The sequence below is a fragment of the Triturus cristatus genome, chromosome 1_2, assembly GCF_964204655.1.
Source record: "Triturus cristatus chromosome 1_2, aTriCri1.1, whole genome shotgun sequence".
In the NCBI taxonomy this organism is placed as follows: Eukaryota; Metazoa; Chordata; class Amphibia; order Caudata; family Salamandridae; genus Triturus; species Triturus cristatus.
The window spans coordinates 444,414,889-444,432,410 of record NC_140580.1 but is presented as its reverse complement, the minus strand read 5'-3'; the positions used below and the strand labels follow the sequence as shown (position 1 = coordinate 444,432,410).

The 17,522-nt window shown below is 43.8% G+C and overlaps 1 protein-coding gene across 5 annotated transcripts in view; it reads left to right on the top strand.

The window, feature by feature from the left end:
• EXOC6 (exocyst complex component 6) overlaps positions 1–17,278 on the top strand; it is a 1,441,232-nt gene extending 1,423,954 nt beyond the window's left edge. For all 5 annotated transcript variants that reach the window (XM_085606137.1, XM_085606139.1, XM_085606140.1 and 2 more), the window contains 2 exons: positions 13,428–13,540; positions 14,715–17,278. In XM_085606137.1, the coding sequence (XP_085462263.1) occupies positions 13,428–13,540; positions 14,715–14,847 (246 nt within the window). In that variant the 3' untranslated portion in view covers positions 14,848–17,278. The remainder of the gene's footprint in view (positions 1–13,427; positions 13,541–14,714) is intronic.
• Positions 17,279–17,522: the final 244 nt, after the last annotated feature.

Below are 17,522 nucleotides of genomic sequence, written 5' to 3'. Positions count from 1 at the left end.
TCCTTCTTGTCCGTGATCTTTTCGCTGACTAGATCACCAAGCTTTGGGATCCAGACAGGCCTTGCTGGGACGGCCGGTTTTTCCCCAGTGATGGTTGGCTTCAGGAGCACGTTGCTTTGTTTCGTTCTTAGTTCATTTAAGTCCTGTAAAACAGCCAAACGATCTTTGATATCAAATTTCTTATTTTCCATCACTGTGCCTTGCATATCAAGGTCCGGTACCAACATTCTAGTTCCAAATAGAACTTCATATGGAGTGACACCCCCTAGAGAACTTCTTGGTAAGTTAAGTGCGCGCTGGACCCCATAAAGGTGTTTGACCCACCCACCACCCGAACCTAATACCCTAGCTGTTATAGACTGCTTTATGTCCCGTTTTTTTCTTTCCACAACAGAATTTCCCTCAGGATGGAATGGAGAAGAATAACGCAATGCTACGCCCAAACTGGCAACGGCTTCTTTGTAAGCTCGAGAGCTAAACACAGGACCTTGGTCAGAATGTAGTTTGCCAATTGCGTATGTGCCGATAAAGACTCGCAAATCTTTCATAACAGTTCGAGCGTCAGCCGAGCATTGAGGCCACATCCATAGGAACCTAGAACACGAATCCACTGCGACCATGATATATTTATAGTTACCATCCCTTTGTAAGGGACCGCAGTGGTCCATAAACCCATGCTAATGGTTTATCTGAAATTAACAGGGGCGTCTGCACAGGACGTTTCACAGTAGAGACTTTCATCTTCTGGCATATTTCACATTCCAAAAATAATTCCTGGTCTGTTTCCTAATGCCTGGCCACCAGTATCTCTGTTTTAATAACGATGCTGTAGCGGAAACACCTGCATGGGCAGAGGTGATCCCTTCATGTGCTGCTAGGATTAGTCCTAATCTATGTTCCATGTTTGGTATTACCCTATCCTCCACTCCAGGGATTCGAGCAAACGGAACATTGTTCGCATCAATTATATGACTATTTGATTGGAAATGTTTTGGGTAACGCTGCACCGCTGCCTTTGCTTGAAGCATTGACAGCCAGCATTATTATTGTCTATTTTCGTTTTTGAACGAGTGATTGCAGCTACGGAAGCCGTTTGCACAGCCCCTTTTGCGGCTTCATCAGCCAATGAATTCCCTTCAACGTGAACACCACCACGTTGATGACTCAGCGTGTGTATCACGTGAGTGTTTAGTAGTCCGTTTCGCAACTGAACTACTATTACCCAAAGCGTTTTGTGCTTGATTGTGCCACCTTTTGCATCTTTGAAACCATTTTGAAGCCAATTCTGTAAATATTCATTGTATGATTGAACAAAGTAAAAAGAATCGCACACAATGAGTGTGGGGAATCCGCGATCCATGTTTTCAAGTGCCATCTTGAATACTTGTAGTTCAGCTTGCTGAGCTGTACAATCTCCTAGAGATTGCGTTTTTGTGACCATTGGTCTGAATTTGCCATCGAGCATACAACCTTTAACGATCGTGCATGCTGCACTAGCTTGTTTACTCTCCGTAGTGGGTTGTGCAGATCCGTCAGTATAAATTATAAATTCATACTGATTAAGAGGGAGAATTTCAGTAGGCAGAGGACATTCGTGTTCGTATTGCAGGAATGCTTGTGTTTTTAAATAAGGATCAAAAACATATTCAACATCAGTTGCAGCAAGAGAATTAACCCATTGTATCCATCTTGGATGTAAAGCTTTTGCATTCGGAATGCTAGCTTTAGTAACTGCCTCTCAGGCTGGTACAGGAGTCACGACCATAATGCATTTCCCCTGTGCTAGGGCTCTTTCTTTTCCTACAGCGGTTTGAACTGCTGTCAGAATCTTTTCTGTAGAAGTGAATTTCATTTCTTCTTGTGTATACAAGTGTGATTTGTATGCAATTGGTACTTTTTCACCTTCGTTAAAAGTTAAGTAGGTGAATCCACATTGACCCGGAATGATTCAGGTCACTCACTAAGTTGCGTACATTTACGCATGTTTGCAAGTGTTTAGTTGCTAACATGTCTGTTTGAAGTGAACGCAGGATTTTTGTGTGTTCTTGTGTCCAAGTTGTGGCTTTGAAATCAGATTTGATTAATTCGTAGAGCGGTTTAACCCTCTCTGCGTAGTTTAGAATGTATGTTCTTCCAAAATTCAGGAAACCTAGAATCGACTGTACGTTTTTCAGCATTTTTGGAGGTTGGAGCAGCGCACACTTTTTATAAAAAGTTGGCTGCCAGGCTTTTGCCTTCACTTGATAGTTTATATCCTAGGAAAAGGACGTTGAAATGGGCAATTCTGGACTTTTTAAAGTTGAATTTGTAACCCTCAGAGGCTAAGCCCAATATAATGGGGTTCACCCTGTTCAAGTGTCTGTCCAGGTCATCGTCTGTCAGATATATGTTATCGACAAATGACAATGCCTCGTCATCATAAATTTGTAGTAACTCTTGCTCTTGTTGAGAATAACCCCAGGCTGTTTTTTGAAGCCCTGTGGGAGTCGACAAAATTGACGCTGGGTCCCCATTATTGAGAAAGCGGTCCAATATCTACTTTCAGGTGCAATATTTTGACAAAATAAACCATTTGAAATGTCTAATGTGGTTTTGTACTTTTTACGTACAATGTTATTCATTAATGCTGTACTGTGTGCATTTTGCAATGCAAATGTTTTACAACAAGAGTTTAGGTGTCTGTAATCCAAAACTAGACGATATGTATTGTCTGGTTTGGAGACAGGAAACAAAGGATTGTTCATTGATGAGGTGCATGTTTCCATCACCCCTTGGTATTCAAGTTGATCTAAGATCTCCCTGACTTGTTTTTTAGCTTCTTGCTTAACCGAGTACTTCCTTTGTGCAGTTTGTTGATTTTTTATCTGGATTTTGTGGTGGGGTGAGTCCTCATCCCATCCTACATTATTCTTATATAATGCTGGGGCCTGCGCCACTGCCCATTTCCTGGCATAAGTATATTTTAAGTGTACTGGAACATCGTTGGCGAAGGCTGGCATAATGATGTCTTCGCCATGTGGGCACTCTCTGACAAATTCTGGTGGCCAGTCTTGTTCTGCTAGAAGTATATCATAACCCCTTGAAAGATGCTCCCAAAAGAGTGCTTTCACTTTTCTTGGTATGTCTCCCTTCATCCGGAGTGTTATTTCATATAACCTATGCGGAGAACTAACCCTGGTATCTGCAGTTTCAACTCGAATGTCCTTATTCAAGTCCACTGTCTCCAGAAGCCTCTTCAGGTTCTGGCGAGCTACTGTAACTTCTGCCTGCTGTCCAACATTGTCTGAGCCCATTTCCGTTCTTGAGTTGTGTTCTCAGAATCCTCAGCATGTCTTATCTTCAGACCTGCTACCGTCTTTTTGGAGAATTGAGGTTTTGGTTTGTTTTTCTGAACGTGTTGATCGTCTTTGGACTTTCCGCGTTCTTCTTTGTTCTCTGACCGTCCTCTTCTTTCGGATGTCTGTGATGATATCTGAAAGGTACGAGAGGAACGTGTATCAGTATCTTGATACCTGTCAGGTTTTCTCAAATTATCCCTATTCCTGAGGTTATTATACCTCCTTTCAGAGGGCTCCTTTTGAGGAGACCTACCTCGGGATTGAGAATCATTCTCTTTTGAATGTTGTTTGTTATTTTCCCACTTCTTTTTAGAAGAGGTAGGATTGTTTTTAGGAAAGACCTTACCAAGACTTTCAGACAGTTGTGGTTTAACTGGTTTCCCTCCCAAACTGTCTCTGTCTAATTCTTCATAGGATTTTTCAATTATTCTGGCTAGTTCTTGTGGTTGTTCTGTTACATCAAATTCCCTTAATTTCTGGCGGATTGCCACTGATGCTGCTTCTCCTTTAATATTAGATAATATTACTGTTGGGGCCTGGTCAAAAATTTTAAGTAACTTCATACCTAAATTCAGAGCAGGTTCTGACCCGTATTCGTTTTGAATCTGTTTCAGGACATCAGGTATTACTGCCATAGACGGAACACCATGTGTTTTTGGGTAGATAGCAACAAAGACTGTGCCCCAAGTGGTGCAGTCTTCCAGATGTGGTGTGATCCCCATTGGTAAACAGATTGTTAGAATTCTATGTTTCTCATAAGGGCTGGTATTGGGAAATATCGCTTCAATTTGAGTAATTTTCTGAGGTATCCAGAACGGAATTTGTTCACGTTTTGTGGGCATTTTACCCATGACTGCAAGTAAAAAATGTGGAGTGATTTTTTGTCTATTCCCCTGATAAGGGGCTGGATTTTGAATTGTTAACGGTGGTTGGACTGTGAAAGTCCGCATGACATATTGAACCAATTGTCTGTAGATTTTGATCAACTCCTTGAGTTGAGCAAGTAATTCTACGTCTGACATTTCTTCAATGTCAGGATGAGGTGTGTAGCCGGCTAAAATCGGCCATGTTGCTCCTGGTCTACCTAGTGGACCGAGCCTGGTAATGTGATTGTAATGTTTTAGGGCACCTTTAAACCAGAGATCATGCTCCTGGTATGTAAGTGGAATTTCAATATCCTCAAAAGGAATATATTCCTCAGGTGGTTCATCTTCTTTGTAGAAGTGAAACGTTTTAGTTACTGGATTTGATTCTGGGATTACTATCCATTAATAGAATACCTCTGTCTGGTGAGATTCATGTGCCTCTATCACAAAACCTGCTCTACCACCTCTTAGTGTTAGGCCATGTTTTATAAGTTTTAGAGTGATGGCTCTATAGCATCCTCGTCTGTTTCTTGAAAACCTGTACGATTAAAAGCTGCTGCGACTTGGTCGGCTACAGCCCCACCGGTCACGGTGTTTGTGTCGCTATCGGACATGTTGAAATGAAAAATGCAGAGCAAGTTTCAAGGGAACAAAGATAAGGTGCACAATATTTTGGAACACTGTATCCTTCAACGTTGAACAAACCAAACAGCTAATACATAGGATTTTCGTCCTACTCAGCTATGGCGGATATTATCCCTACCCACTCCAGACGTCTTATGGAGTATTATGAGTAGGGGTCTCTGAGAAAAGCAAGTCTGAGTTACTTCAGTATCTAGCGTTAAATAAGTGCCTTACCAAACCGTTGGGCGCCATGTAGTGTAGTTCCTATATCCCTGATAGGCTCTGCGCATTGGAATAATATATACTTTAGTTTTGACATAGGACTGAGGTCAGTATGTCTCTATCAAGTACATTAAACTTAATTACTTGTGTGTGCCAGCTAACTCAGAGGTCACTAGAAACTTCTCGAATAAACAAAAAGGGATTCGTTTCTGACAACCGCATAAACATGACAACTTTGTTTCCCTTTGAGTCGGAACAATCTCACAACCGTGGAAACAACAGATAACAGTTTCACTCAGTCAATCGTTCATGCTTCGTTTCTACAGAGTTGCACAGAAATAGAGAGACGGGCGTTTCAATAAAAAGGGGTTTATTGAACAGTCTTATTTCTCATGCAAGAGATATGAACTGCTGCAATCGTAAGACAGGATGCGAAGTACAATACATACAGGGTTAGCAGTTAGATAAAAAAATACTGCAATAGCCATGGTTTGTAGCTATGACATATATTCATAAAATACATACATAAATTACACAGGCTAAAATATGAATACTTATTTGATGCTTTTAAATAGTTCTACCCCCGTGTACCTAACCTAAGTGTAGTATGAGGAAAGAAGTAGGTGCTGTTTTCTAAAGTATAGCTAGCTATAGTTTTAGTTTTGCCAAGAGTTGCCAAAAGTTTATCTAAGTTCTAGTCTGCTCCATACCTTAGAATGTGTGAGGTTGGAATCTCTTTCCGGGACTCGATATCTAACACCCCGCAAGGGGAGTCAGAAACACTGGAGCTGGATTCTCTGCGAGGAGGATGACAGCGTCTGGTCAGTGCATCAGGCGGGAACTCGATCTCCTTCCGAACTTGCTGTGGCGAACCGCAAGTAGGCAGTCGAACTGGACCGTACCGGAACCGTGGTTTGCCAGGGCAAGTGCAGGTATATTTATACCTTGAAGGTGTTTAGGAATTCCTGTATTGACGTAAAAGTTGGGCATCGGAACGTCATGAATGAACCCCTAAGGAATAGATGTTCATGCATAATAAATGAGTTCTTGGAGAAATCAATATCCAAGCAAGGGAAATTCCTAAAGGCTTAAGAGTCTGGTTTTCCATGAACTCGTTGTGACGTGGATTGACGGATGTAGGAGACCATGCCTGTATTTGGTTAGCATGGACAATGTCTAAATAAGGGCTGGATTTTCTATGCCTAAATAAGGGCAATATGAATTGTACCTATATAAGGGCATAAATCGTGAAACCTATATACGGAATCTATATCTATACACAACAACAGTTCATGCTTCAGTAGGCGCAGTTGCAGAGGAAGGTAATTCCAGACCTTAGGTGTCAAAAACCGAGTGGAACGGCCACCCCATCGTGATCTATGAATATTCATTAGATGAGCTGAGGAGGACCTAAGAAGTTTACCAGGCCAATATGGGGATGCTAAAGGTCTTAACAGTAAGGGGCCTCTTTTTATTGATTGCCCTATGTATAATGCATAGGGTCTTAAACTGCCGTTCAACCTGATTTCTGATGTTTTAGATGATTATTGCCTTAGCGGTTCCTGGTGGGTGTTACATCCACAGGACAAATACTGCCGCTATTACTCCCCAGCACATGTATCAAACCAGAAGAGGAGATTATAAATGCCATCAAACACACTGGACTGGCGTGATCTAGAATGAACGCCAACGTTGCAAAGTGATCATTTTTTTCAGACCTTTGAACGTAGTAAGAAAATCTTAGCAATTATAGATGATGTTTTGAGGTAAAACATGAAGGTTTGGAAAGCTTGTGAACTGTAATGCTAACAATATTGTTTATTACATAGAATCTAAAGTTAAACTTCTAATGAAGGAATTACCCATACTCCAAAACAAATAGAGAATTTGTTGTTTGATTAATTTGATTAGCCACTTTGAAAGCAAATTCAGTTTGTAAAAAATTACTTTTATTTGAACTTTTAATAAATGAAGGTATAAATGAATAAAAAAGTACTTTTCAAAATGTGAAGTGCCTTCTTTGATTGAAACAATTATTTCAGATTCCTCTTTGATATCCTCAGTGATTGCAGTGTGCGAAGGATCTACCAAAAACTGTTTATTTAATTGAGTGCTACAACGTTTTTTGTTTACATATTGCAGGTGGGTAAAGTCTTCAGAAATACATCTTAGCTTTTTATGGAGGAACCCACTCATAACCACTGAAGTTAAAGACGTTTCTGGCAGTTTTACCTGTCATCGTGGATTTCCATTCAAAGGGAGTTCCTCCGAGATTGTGAAGCATAGTTGCGATTTGGCGTTCTGGAAAGCTTTTGGAATTTCCTGTGAATGAGCAGGGTGTAAAGTCACTTTTTCTAGGTATTTCTTTGGTGGGGGTGTTATTTTCATGTTGTCTGGTATTCTTGCGGACTGAATGATCTGATGGACCTCTTTATGCGTTGTTGGAACAACCCCTGTTGTGTTGGGGATGGACATGTTTATTTAGACAATGTTCTTGAGGTTGAACTTTGTTTCCATTGGTCCGGTCAGGTCATGCGAATGTCAGCCTTTGTTCCTCTTTACCTATCAGAGGCCTGGCATGAGTTTCATAATGGTTTCTTTATTCTTCTTTCCAGAATGGCTTCCTTATCTTTTGGAACTGTTTGCAATACGTCTTCCCATATTCTCTTCCGTAGTTAATTTACTTTTTCTGACATCTGTATGTCATATTGGTAGTTGATTCCTTTCTGCTTAAGGGTTGCATGGTGTTGGCACTACTTGTTCTATCCCAGATCTGTCTGGAAAACATTGATTCTCTCTACCAACTTACCTGGGTTTTGTGAACATATGTAGTGTGCACGCCCGTGTGGGAGCACGCTTGTGCCTGGTTAGTAAACGAGGAGCTTTATTCCATTTCAGTGACACTTTGTCCTATCCCAAATTTCTCACACTGATTGAACTCTATTCTTTTTTTTATTACACACACAGTTAGCAGTTTTAAATCTCTAATATTGGTTTCTCAGCAATGCAGGTGATAAATGAAATGTAAAAACCCACTTTTCTTCTTCCTAATTTGCGGCGCCCTACCATTGCCTATTTAGGATGGGGTAGTATCTTCCACCCATGCTCCTCATCAGTCTTGTGATGTGGGCTGCACTCTAGAAGCCCTACCGGCAGTGCATACATTATTATGGTCTGTTATTTCATCAGACCTCTTCCTGCGGGTGCCAAGCTACGTTGATCATCGATAGAAGGTTCCTTTCGTTGGAGTTAGGTTTTTATCTGACTGGAACACTCAAATATACAGAAGTATACCTCTTTTTTTCCTTTACTGTTCATTGTGGACTGAGTCGTTGGACATTTGGGTCTAGCTTGGGATATCTATTAATGATCTCTTCTCCCTAGTTCCTTTAATGTAAATTATCCTCTCTTAGTTTTTACTCTTTAGACTCAAATGGTGCGTGGGGTTATATTATGGATTGGAGTTGGTCTCTTTGCTTCGAGGCTCTTTCTTCTAAAGGGTTGTGACTTCAGATTTTTAGGCAGCACAGGCTTGAAGAACATGCTTGGTTCCTCTCATTAATTAGATGTTATGCATGTTTTTGCAGAGCTGGTAACATGTTTAAAACAACCATCATAATAGCTTCCTCTCTTTTCACAAAGTAAATATTTCACAAATTTCAGTGATCAAATGTCTAAATTGTATTAATGCCAGAGGAGCAAGTATGATCACACCTAGTAGGATGTCCCAAGGTACAAGAGCCTATCCTGATTATAGGTTGCTGTTTTTGTGCTCCTGCTTCCACAGTGCTGGGACATTAAAAGCATTACAGGGTTCTTCAGGATCCAGTTGGAGCTTGGCGTTTGGCACGAGTCTGCAAAATGTATTTATCAAGGTGCAGAAGTGATCACAGAACCGGTCAGAAGTCTCCCAGGTATTTTCCGTACAGTAGAGCTCCCTGGGTGGAGACCAATACACACATTTAACCAAATTTAGAAGTTTGTAGAACAAGGTCACATGGACTTAAGCTTCGGGTTTTAACAGGCAGATGTTAGTATGAGACAGAAAAGCTGAGAAGTGGCTTTAAAATGAAGTACACAGAAAAATGCTTTGTCTACAAACGCAGTTGTTGAAATTATTGCCTCGGGTGCAATGGTACAACCACACCTAATTGCGAAGCGAGAGCTTCTTGTTACTAGTGTAGCAAAAATGGCTACAGTAGATTATCCGTTAAATCTACAGACAGCTTGAGGTTTGCTCTCATTGCCTTTGGTGAAGCCCTCAGGGAAACAAACCGGTTGTTGATCTATCTATACGCCTGTAACCAGGACCGGCCTTGAGCCTGTGTGAGCAAGGCCCAGGGCACTGCCCTTCGGAGGGGCACAGGACCTGCCTGTCATATTCTCCCTTATACTAAGCTCCAAACAAAAGTGTGCTTAAACACTGTTTAGGGAGGCTGCTGGTACCCGTGTCCTCATTCGTTTTGGTTTTCTTCTGGTAGACCCCCTTAACATTCCCCAGAGCCGGATTGGCCATACCGGGCATCAGGCATTTCCACGGGAGGCTGGAAGAGTGGAGAGACAGTTTTTCAGCAGTGCTGCTGTAGTATTGGCCCCCAATAACAAAAGCAGCAAGGAAGCGGGGTTTTTTTGTTGTTGTTTTTTTAGTCCTCATTCTACAATATATGCTCTTAATTCAAGAATGTAAAGCTGGTCAAGCCGAAAACTACAGCCCAGTATGAAAAGAGGAAAAACCCGGTCTCTTCTCATTGAAGGGTAGGTGGATTAGACCCCCGGGCACTATTTTCAGTAGGGTTTATCGGTATTAACCAAAACTCCTCCTTTTCTGTAGGCCATTCACAACTAGCCTTACCTAGTTTCTCATTGTTTCGGCTAAACGAGCAAAATCGTAATCATTGGACCACTGAGTATAATAAATGTGTTTCTTAAAAACCTAGTGTGTCCATAAAGAAGATAAGTAAGAAAAAGGAAAGAAAGAAGAAAAAGACATATAACCGTGAGAAATAAATCTAACTGTGTAAATTCCTGAGTGAAAGAGATGTATTAATCCAGACTAAATAAACACAGAGGAGTTGGAGGCAAAAACTGTAAACCAGCTATCACATAAGTCCCCAAATGTTGTTTTTTTAACCCTTTTGCTTGCTCGATCGAGAATTGAAATACGTTGGACTGAGTTTATCCATTCTGATTTAGTGGGTGGGATGGGTATGATCCATTTAATACAGATCTCCCTTCGTGCCAGAAGAATCAGAACAAAATGGAGTGCCTTTTGGTTTCTTGAGAGAGCTAAATTTTCTGTCTCACTTGCAATAATCCCAAAGATAACTGTAGACGCTTTTAGCCCAACCCTTCTGCCCAAAATTTCAGAGATAATATTACTCACGTGATCTGAGAAGAGCTCGATCGAAGGACATTGCCAGAACATGTGTACCTCATTTACGTTGATGTCTTCACACTTCGGGCACTTTTTTGTCACTCCATTCCCCAGTTTGGAAAGTTTCAATGGTGTCCAGTGTGCGTTATGGACAGTAAAGAGATGATTTATTTTTAAGGGGGCAGCTTTCACATACGACCAGAGAGTAGACATAGATACTTGCCCGAGGGCTTCGAGGTCATCTCCCGGCATGTCCTTCCAGCTCTCTGTAAATAAATTCGATTTTTTTGTCTCCAATCTCGATCATTTGCCACTACCATGCTGCTACTTCCTTTTGTATTGATCTTATACGTATTGCTTTTACCAAGTCCCCGTTCTCAACTATTTCATTACTGATTGATTTAGTCCAACGGAGGATTTGCAGATACTTAAATGTTGATATCGAGTTATTGGTTAAAGCGGAAAAACACTGCCATGGGATTAACTCATTTTCTACTATTAGCTCTCCCCATCTTAGTATCCCGGCTCTGCGTAGAGGAAGGGCCAAGGCATCTTGTAAACATGCCGGGACAAGGAAGCGTTTTGACTCCCGGGGCCAGGTAGTGCTTCCCCAGGGCTGGTCCAAGAAAATTGTCAGGGTTGCTTTGGGTTACCGGCCGGCCCTGCAATCCCCAACTCATTGTACCCCTCCAAAGTTTCTAACACACTCATAATTAAAGACGAGAGAGCGAGCGCAAAATTAGGTTTCGCCCAGTGCACTAGAACATAGGATCTGTACCTATGAACGGTTCTACAAGTCACCAATAGAACAGCGTCTTCATTACAAAATTAATCTGATCTTTGATTCACAATATTTAGAAGTTGAGGACATGGCATGTGTGTCAACACCTTGTCAGTTGTATTAAGTGTTGTAAGAACGCAATTTCAAAACATTTCAATATCTCCATGCAAAAAGTCATCTAAGTCCAGAATAGAGACACCGATAGGAATCTTTGTGCACGAACAGGGTGGGCGGCGTTCCCTGCTGTGGGATCTGCACAGTGGATTCCACGCAGAAACTGTCGCCTCTGGTGCTGTGGTGGCTGCGACCTCCGGGTCGGACCAGCGAGGGCGAATCGTCCACTCGTGTATTTGCTGCCAGGAGGCGAAACGACTGCGCACGCCTTGACTCGCTTATACAGAATGACACCAGTTAATAATAATACAAAAGCAGGCGCTGCTGGCGCCCTGTGCGATAATCATTTTTGGCGCCCCCACACCCATGACCCCTCTTGGGATTCTCCCAGTATCACTAGACAAAAATGGCCCTCATCTCCCCAATAATAAGTTATTGCTAAACACAGCGCCCCCACCTGAGGTCAGCTCCCCCTCTATAGGTCGGCGCCCAGTGCGGCCGCACTGCCCTAAAGCCGAAGCTGTACAAAAGACAAGAGTGGAAACCCTGCAGAATGTAGCTCCTGCCTGAGCCCTGTGCCGGTGACATACATGTGGTGTAGCAGTGCTGTGTGAGGGCGCAGGCTGAGTGATGGCGCGCTCACCAGCGGGGCTCTACTGAAATCCGGAGAGCGTTTGATGCGGGGTTGGAAGCCCCAAGGCGCTGGTTCGCAGCGTTAACTATCTGATCCCAGTGTGCCCCAACTGTACGTTGCGGTCGAGGTCTGTACCACAAGCCTCAAAGGCGTGCGCGTGAGCCTCTCGTGGCGTGCTACACAAGAAACCAGCATAGTGTGCCCCTCGACGTTAGTTTGGGAAAGGAAGGCTTCATTCAACGCCATTTAGAAAAGGGTATACACGGCCATTTAACTCTCTCTCTCCTCGAATAGCTTAACTGTGGTGTCAACAGCACGTCCGACAGCCTGCAAAGAATATTGTTTCTCGTTGCAGTGCACGTGGGAGCCAGTTATGTGGCAGTGTGTGGAATAAACAGTTAATGCTAAAACGAGCCCGGCTCCGGCTGTAGCCACTAAATGAAAACAAATAGTTGTGGCACAGAGTTCAATTGAAATAACAAGGCGTGGGGCTGCATAGCACAGCTCCTAATTGGTGCAGGGAGCCGGCAAAGTATTTAACAGTTTTAGACAATTAAAAAGAGGATAGGAAGTGGGGTTTAAATGGCTTAGATGGGATTACGGCTTGAAAGTTGAATAAGGAAAGGCTTTGCTGTTGCAGTTTCGACGCAGCATTAGCTTTTAAAAGATTACTTATATATTGACCAGCATCCTCTAAACCCCCCAAATCCAATACCGCTCGGTAATGGATGCGTCTCTGCTTTTCCTGTTGTTTTTACAAACATGGCTCCCTGAAGTAACAAGCGGGGTCTTGAAAGGGCCCGGGCAGCGCGCGCCGAGATCTGTCACCATGGAGAGTGCAGCGGGGGCTCCCTGCTTTTAATTGGGATTATGGGAAGCCCTGCTTTAAATTTCTGAGAAAAAAAACGATTACATGAAATCCAGGCGACTAAGGGCGAAGGCCTTTCCCATGCTTAACGAATATGCCATGGCTCGCATATTTAGGCAACAAACCATACACAGCCCGTTTTGGCACACTGGGCTGTGGTGGCAAGTTTGCGGCTCCTTTTAAGTTTGTGAGTGACTGAAATATAAGGTGGTATGAGAGAGGGAGTGATGTGGAGAAATCATTCCAGCCCTAACATGAAAGAGGCTTTACCTCACAGTGCCCATCTGCCCCTCTTGTTGACTTTGTGTAGACTGCAATATTTTAGTTTTATGTTACCCTCAGGGCAGCAGCGGCAGCCGCAGTGCTCCTATGCTGTACCCTGTCCGCTGTGGTGAGGGGACTAGACCAGAAAACACAAGCCCTTGACTGTAAAATGGGGAAGAGAAATGAGAAAAAAACGTGCCTTGCAGAGCTTACATTTGATGCGTGTTTTTTCAAGTACGATTCGTGCATGCTATTCAAGATGCTCGTCATTCAGTGTTCTGTGAATGCAGGTTTGTGTTTCTGTTCGTACAGTTCTCACGTGTCTGTCCCCTTCGTCTACAGCTCCTCGATCTGTTCATGGTGTGGGACTGGTCCACCTATCTAGCGGACTATGGGCAGCCGTCTTCCAAATATCTGCGGGTGAACCCCAGCACTGCCCTCACCCTGCTGGAGAAGTGAGTAGTGTTACGGGTTATGGTGTATTGCTGCAGATCGCACCACACAAAGCCAATTGTTCCTAGGAGCGCAGTGAGTGAAAATAAATGTGGCCCAAAAACATGAAATTTAGAGAAACTGTTCAACTTAAGCACATAGTAACATAGGTATTATGGCAGTGCGATTTAAAATTCCATGTCATGACCACGTACAGCGACGCTGACTCGAGAAAAGCACCGCTGCCTGCCTGACGGCTTCCATGCAACAAAGAGTGCCCAGGGAGATACTCTGAGAAACCTGTTCGATATGACTTTACTTAACTGGATGAAGTTCATCCCCTGTGTTGTTGTTTTCTCTCTCTCTCTCTCACAGGACCCTTTCATATATGGCCCCTATGAAACGGGGTTCGTTGTCATAACCCAAACCCCTCTGCACAGCTTTAGATTTTTCTTTGTTTAATCAACCTGCTGTTCGTGTAACTAAGCAAATAGTATTTTTTTTAATTATTCAGCCTTCACTGCATAATAAACATGTTCTATTTTTTTTCCTTCAGGCTACCAAACGATATAATTCAGTATTTCACTTACTATTTTCAATAAATCAATTTCCTCATTTTAAGGATTCTGGTGAAATTTACACACCCTCCCTATCTCTCCGCCCCCCCCCCCCCCTGTACCTTACCGTTATATATTACCCGCTATGTATCCACGCTTGTGGGACCTAGGGCAATGTGAAATACATTTGTTTGTGCTCTCGATTATTTATATTCTTGGTAAATATGTCCTGTAAATACGTTTGGTGCTTCAAGTGCAGCCCGCACGCAGTTGCAACTGATAACGTCTTTGTTTGCTTTTTGTGTGCCGCGCAGGGTACACCGAGGGTATGTATTCTGTGTAGTGGTTCTGCATGTTGCCCGCTGGGTGATTATTCGCATGTCGGTTGGGAGTAATACCTGCATGGACAGTGAGGGTGTAAACAGCTTGCAGTAACCCCCCGCCCATGCCTAGTTTCTCATTTTGATGTTTAGGGAGTTAGGAAAGCGCCGACAGTGCTGCTTGCCTGCACGCCCCTGTCCTCTTGGTTGAAAGTTTTGACCCGCCGTAGGACTGACTACAGGGACCGGCGATGTGTCTGGGAGACGTGAGGCATGGACTTACCTTCCTTTTAATAATCCATATATTATTCATTCCACAGGATAAAGGACACCAACAAAAAGAACAACATTTTCGCCCAGTTTCGGAAGAATGATCGCGACAAGCAGAAGCTGATCGAGACGGTGGTGAAGCAGCTCAGGAGCCTTGTGAACGGGATGTCCCAGCACAGCTAGCTGGCCGTGCAGGGCCCGCCGCCGAGTGCCCCCACTCCGGACATCAGGCGTGATCCGTGCATTGCAGCGCAGCCCACCTCCCGCACAGCAGATGTGCCCTTGGACTGCAGCTCAGCCTGCCTGGCTCCCCCTTCCCCCGCGCCAGGCACAGTCGGTATGCTGCGTGCACCAGTGCACGGCGTTTTTGAGAAATCTCCCCGCACTGTTATCAACTGCAAGGTGCCCCAGCGCGGCCTACTGGCATTGATCGCCCAACACTGCCTGCCAGTTTGTTTCTTTCCTCGAGTTCACTGTAAGAAAGCCTCGAAAGAGCCAAGGGGCTCGGCAGTCTCACTCGAGGGCAATACTGGGTTATTCGAGGCAAACACAGAACTGTGCAACTGAATGTGGAAGACGCTGCCTGTAAATACTTTTATTTAAAGGAAATGCTAATCAATATGTTACTTACGTTTGGAATGCGGTGTGCTCTTCTTGAGTAATGCACTATTTACATTTTCTCCCCCTCTAAACGATGAATAGTGTTTTTTTATTCTGTTTTTGATCGCTACCTTAAGAATCCGAAAGAGCTCGCCTGGCTGCTTCGATGTGACGGATGTCTTACTCTGGCACGTATGAAAAGAGCCTCTGCATTTTAAGAGAAGATCAAATCAATCCGCGGGCATTGGTGTAGGATTCAAACCAAGGATTCTCATGTTCGGTGCAGGAATGTAAGGCAGGTGCGCCCCTCGCCTGAGTGTACCGAGGGCCCCTACCCAAAGAACTGAGGGAGTAGGGGCCGCTCTTACCACAATATACTGGTAGTTCCTCTCACAACCACATACTTAGAGCCCTTCCTGTTCATTGTAACTTATTAGGAGTCCCTCTTGCCACAAAGTTCTAGGACCCTCTGACTACAATGAACTGTGAGCTTCCCTCACAATCACTCACCTCCAAATCTGAGACCCTCACACAACTATTTATTGGAAGCCCCTCCTCCCACCACAATACACTGGAAGCTCCTCTCACCACAACGTACTGTGAGCTTTTCTCACTACCATGTACTGGTAATGCCTCTCATCGCAATGTACTTGGAGCCCCACTAGCCACAATGATTTGGTAGCTCCTCCCACCACAGTGTACTGAGTGCCCCAGTCTCCACAATGTACTATAATCCTTCTCACTACAATGTACTGTGAGGTCTTCTCACCAAAATGTCCTGGGAAAGCTTCCCCCAAAAATATAATGGTAACCTCCCTAACTACCATGTACTCGCAGGCTGTCACAACCTTGTACTTGGAGTCTCCCTCGCCACGCTGCCATGTACTTGTAGCCTGTGTCACCACCTTGTACTTGGAGTCTCCCTCGGCACACCAGAATGTACTCGTAGCCTGTGTCACCACCTTGTACTTGGTCTCCCTCGCCACATCAGAATGTACTCGTAGCCTGTGTCACCACCTTGTACTTGGAGTCTCCCTTGCCACACTGCCATGTATTCGTAGCCTGCGTCACCACCTTGTACTTGGAGACTCCCTCGCCACACTGCCATGTACTCGTAGCCTGTGTCACCACCTTGTATTTGGGGTTTCCCTCACCACCAGATGTGGCAGCCCCTCTCACCAAATCTACTGGGAATCTCCCACACCACCATGTTCTTGCAGCACTTCTTACAACTATGTAATGGGGGTCTTGTCACCACCAAATTGTGGGAGGCACTACCACCTCCATGTACAGGTGAGCACCTCTAACCACAAAGTACTGGAAGGTTTCCTCGCTGCCAAATATTGATAGCCCCTCTCACCATATGTATTGCAAACCCTGCTCACCCTATGTGCTGGGAACCTCCCTAACCACTATGTTCTGGGAGTTCCTCTAACCATTATGACCTAGGTGTCCTGTGATCACCAAGTCATTGGAACCTCTCTTATCATAATATAGAGAGCCTATCTCAGCACCTCCTACTGACAGCCTCCCTCACCACCAGCTATGGTAACCCCTCTCACCGCTGTGTGTTAGGAACTCTACTCAACACAATGTCTTAGGAGCCCTTCCCACTTCAAAATATGGAAGCTCCTCCCACCGTTCTGTACATAGTCCTTCCCAACTCAGTGTATGAAAAGTCCTACTCCCACATGTTAATGTGAGCCCCTCTCACCACACTGGACTGTGAACACCAATCGCCTCAAGATGTTGGGACCCCATCTCATCACACTGTACTGGGAGCCCCTCTCAAATCAACGTATTGAAAGTACTAGGAAGTTCTCTAACCCCAATATATAGGAGCTCCTCTCGCAAAAGTGTACTGAGAGCCTCTCTCACCAGAGGTCACTGGACCTCTTTCTCCAATTGTTTCTGCTCTCCATGGCCTGTCTTCTTTATGCACAGGACATTTGTATTTTCTTCTACTTTGAGCCAATTTTCAAATAAAAATTTGAGGTCTGAAGTTCTAACCTGGTATTGTATGTTTCTCTGAAAGTGTGTGTCTTTGAAATGTATATGTTAATAAATGTCAAGCCCTAAATTGAATCACTCTAAATGTACAACTCAAAACAATTCCTACACCCTCATCTGCGCAGCCTGCATAATAAGCCTCAATGCATAATTCCTTTTTTTCCCCAATGGGACTGCACAGCTAATACCTTAAGAAAAGGGATGAGTGTGAGTAATGTATTGAATTGTACTGTATCATTTACTTAAGC